The 4288-nt window shown below is 44.1% G+C and overlaps 1 protein-coding gene across 1 annotated transcript; it reads right to left on the minus strand.

Annotated features, from left to right (window-relative positions):
• Window positions 1-1358: 1358 nt before the first annotated feature.
• LOC107961017 (uncharacterized) lies at window positions 1359-2756 on the minus strand. The gene is made up of 3 exons (XM_016897262.2): window positions 2442-2756; window positions 1719-1826; window positions 1359-1643 (listed from the first exon to the last, which is right to left on the minus strand). The coding sequence occupies exons 1-3, from the start codon at window positions 2754-2756 to the stop codon at window positions 1359-1361; spliced, it is 708 nt and encodes a 235-aa protein (XP_016752751.2).
• Between the last annotated feature and the right edge of the window lie 1532 nt (window positions 2757-4288).

Below are 4288 nucleotides of genomic sequence, written 5' to 3' on the forward strand. Positions count from 1 at the left end.
GATTCGATCCTTAGACTCCTTGCACATACCACACGCCACCTACCACTAGGCTAGCATGCTCATTTTGTCATGTCCTACACATATTAATTTAAAAGTCCACTAACAACCAACAAGGGTTTATTCACATAAAGACCAAAATTTTTCTCAAGCCAGGACTTGAACCCATAGCTCCACAGACACTCCCAGAGCATTAAATCACTAAGCCAACCATACTTTCATGTCGCAATTACACAGAGCAATTCTAACAGGGTTTTTGAGATTTGGGGCGTTACAATTCTACCCTCCTTAAAGAAATTTTGGCCCCGAAAATTACCTGATCAGAATAGGTGAGGGTGTTGTCATCGCATCGCCTCCTCGGGTTCATACGTAGCCTCCTCAGAACTATGATTCCGCCAAAGAACTTTCACTAAAGTTCTTAGGACTTTCAACTCTCGATCCAAGATTTGGACTCTTCCTCCTCAAAATTCAGATCTGGACTAACTTCAATTTCTGCAATTGGCACCACATGCGTTGGATCGGAGCAGTAGTGTCTCAACATTGAAACGTGAAACACATCGTGAATCCGCTCTAATTCTGGAGATAACTCTAACTAGTAGGCAACTTGTCCTACTAGTTTCAAAATGCGGTAAGGCCCAATAAACCTAAGGCTTAACTTACCTTTACACCCAAATCTTAGTACTTTCTTCCATGGCGAGACCTTCAGAAAGACAAAATCCCCCATAGAATACTCAATCTCCTTACGCTTTAGATCCGCATAAGATTTCTGTCTGTCAGATGCTTCCTTAAGTCGATCTCAAATCAAGTGAACTTTATCCTTGGTATCAGAAACCAATTCAGGACCTAGAACTCGCCGCTCACCCAATTCAGTCCAACACAAAGGTGCACGAGTAGGGTGCCATCTGTATGCTAGACTGGTAGCTATTATTATAAGCAAATTCAGCCAACGGTAAATAATCCTCCCAACTGCCCTAGAAGTCAATCACACAACTCCTCAACATGTCCTCCAGTATCTGAATCACCCTCTCTGATTGCCCATCTCTCTAAGGATGGAATATAGTACTGAAGTCTAACCGAGTACCCAAAGCTTCATGTAATTTCTTCCAGAATCGAGACGTAAAGCGAGGATCCCTGTCAGATATTATAGAAATTGGTACCCCATGCAGTCTCACTATCTCGGATACATACAGCTTAGCTAGTTTCTGCAATGAATAATCTGAGTGTATCGGTATAAAATGGGCAGTTTTAGTCAACCGATCCACTATAACCCATATCGAATCTCTCTTAGAAGGTATTAGGGGTAGCCCACTCACAAAATCCATAGTTACTCTTTCCCACTTCCACATCAGAATTTTAATCGGCTAAAGCAACCCAGAAGGCAACTGGTTTTCTTCTTTAACCTGTTGGCATGTTAGACACTTCCCCACAAAGTCGGTAATCTCACGCTTAAGACCTGGCCACCAATATCTCTCACGGAGAACTCTGTACATCTTATTCCCACCTGGGTGCATAGCATAGCGGCTACTATGCGCCTCTCGCAGTATAGACTGCCTCAACCCAGTATCCTTAGGTACACAAATTCTGCCTCGAAAACAAAATACCCCTTCACTATTCAGCCCAAAATCCAAAGTATCACCATTTTCGATCTGATGAAACCGAAGACTTAACGATTCATCTTCCAACTATTTTCTCTTAATCTGCTCAACCCACACTAGTTTAACTTGGAGCTCAGCCAATAAGCCACCATTATCAAATAAGCTAAGACGAGCAAACATTGCCCTTAGATCAACCTTAGCCCTACGGCTTAGTGCATCAGCCACCACGTTAGCCTTACCAGGGTGGTACTCAATCAAATAATCATAATCCTTAAGCAGCTCAATCCATCTACGTTGTCTAAGGTTTAACTCTTTCTGCGTGAGGAGATACTTGAGGCTCTTGTGATCCGTGTAAATGATACACTTCTCACCGTACAAGTAATGCCTCTAAACTTTTAATGCGAACACCATAGCGGCCAACTCCAAATCATGTGTTGAGTAATTCCTCTCATGAGTCTTAAGCTAGCGAGATGCATAAGCTACCACTTTACCCCCTTGCATCAACACACAACCCAAACCGACGTGTGATGCATCGTTGTAAACTATAAATTCCTTCCCAGACTCCGGCTGAATCAAAATAGGAGCTTCAGTCAAAACCTTCTTGAGCTTCTCAAAGCTCTCTTGTTGCACATCCGTCTAGACAAATGGCACATCCTTACGTAGCAACTTAGTTAAGGGCGCTGCAATCAATGAAAACCCCTCTACAAACCTTCGATAGTACCCAGCCAGTCCTAGAAAACTGCGAATTTTTAACACAGCCCTAGGCTGCTTCCATTCCACCACAGCTTCAATTTTTCGAGGATCAACCCTAATCCCCTTAGCAGACACCACATGACCAAGAAACATTACCTCATATAGCCAAAATTCTGACTTGCTAAACTTGGCGTACAATTGCTTCTCTCTCAAGGTTTGCAGAACAACCCGAAGATGTTCATTATGTTCATCATCATTCCTTGAGTACACCAGTATGTCGTCAATAAATACCACAACAAGCCGATCCAGATAGAGTTGAAACACCCTGTTCATCAGATCCATAAAAGCTATCGGTGCATTGGTCAGTACAAAAGGCATTACTAGGAACTCGTAATGACTATAACGAGTCCTAAATGCCGTCTTGTACACATCTGCCTCCTTAAATCGTAATTGATGATACCCCGACCGCATATCTATCTTTGAGAAAATCGATGCTCCTTGCAATTGATCGAACAAATCATCAATCCTCGGTAGAGGATATTTATTATTAATGGTCAGCTTATTTAGCTGTCTATAGTCGATGTACATACGCATGGATCCGTCTTTCTTTTTCACAAATAAGATTGGAGCTCCCCACAGAGACACACTTGGTTGGATAAACCCACGGTCCAATAACTCTTGAATCTGGGTACCTCACCTCAGTATGACCAGTACCTCTGCCCAGTGCTCCACGACAACGGCCAATACCATTTCCACCCCTGGCCTAACGACGGCTTCTCGGTGGATACTGACCACCTCGCTCAACACTACCCAAACCAATAGCTTGCATCTGCTCAGGCCTCTGTAGACAATCCTTAACACGGTACTCCAATGATCCACATCTCAGACATGCACCCAATTTCCTCCAACATTCGCCCTAATGGCGTTTTCCATAATCGGCACAAAACTGTGATCCAGTAGCAGCAACAGCAGGGGCTCTAACACTGAGTGGCCCATCAGCTCTGGGCTTTTTCTTCAACCTCTGAAAGGAATTCGAGGGCTCAGCATACCTTTTATCTCTACCTCTATCTCTGCCCTAACATTCAGCATGCGTCACATCCTCAGCAATTTTAGCCTTGTCAACTAGTGCTGCGAAATCTCGCTCCCACTGAGAAGCTATCAAAACCCTTAGACCTTCTCTAAGGCCATCCTCAAATTAGACACATCGCTCATATTCTGTTGCCACCATCCCCCATGCATAGCAACTCAGCCGTAAAAATTCAGCCTCACACTTAGCCACTATCCTATCTGCTTGAGTTAAATTCAGAAATTCCCTCCTGCGGGCATCTACATAGCTGGCACCCACGTACTTAGCCTGGAAAGCGGTCTTGAAAATTTTCCAGGTCAAGCGATCGGCTTGAGTGCCCTCTTTGACAGTGAGCCACCACTGTAAGCCTCGTCTCTTAACAGTGATACTGCATCTTTTAGCTTTTGATCAGGAGTACAGTCAAGGTCATCCATGATCTGTTCCATGGCCTCAATCCAATACTCAGCCACATTAGGGGCAACTCCAGCAATACCCCTGAACATTTCTGCCCCATTAGACCTGAGTCGTTCCGTAACCGACCCACGGCCCACATTACCATTACCAGTGCCAGGCCAGCAACCTTTTCCAGAATCCTTAACATTGTTTGGGACATGCGTCGTCCTCGGCTACTCGATTCTAAGACCCCGTCTCAGCTATAGGTGAAGCTAGTGCCTCTCTAACTTCCTCATTAAGCTAGTAACCAGAAGACGAAGACCCAGCCCGAGTACTTCTACGGCCTCTGTCGTGGCCTCTACCACGAATACCCCTAGTTCTCATAGTCGCGCTTTTTATCTGTATTAAAAGTTTTATGCTAGTCAGTTCACTGTTCTAGTGTTTATTACAGATATCTTATGAACAATTTTAATTTAGAGTTTGTTTTCGCAGCTCGCAGTCGCACTACGGTTCATGGTTTACTCTAAAGAGTTTCAGTACCATT

Source organism: Gossypium hirsutum, chromosome A05, assembly GCF_007990345.1.
Source record: "Gossypium hirsutum isolate 1008001.06 chromosome A05, Gossypium_hirsutum_v2.1, whole genome shotgun sequence".
NCBI classification, from domain to species: Eukaryota; Viridiplantae; Streptophyta; class Magnoliopsida; order Malvales; family Malvaceae; genus Gossypium; species Gossypium hirsutum.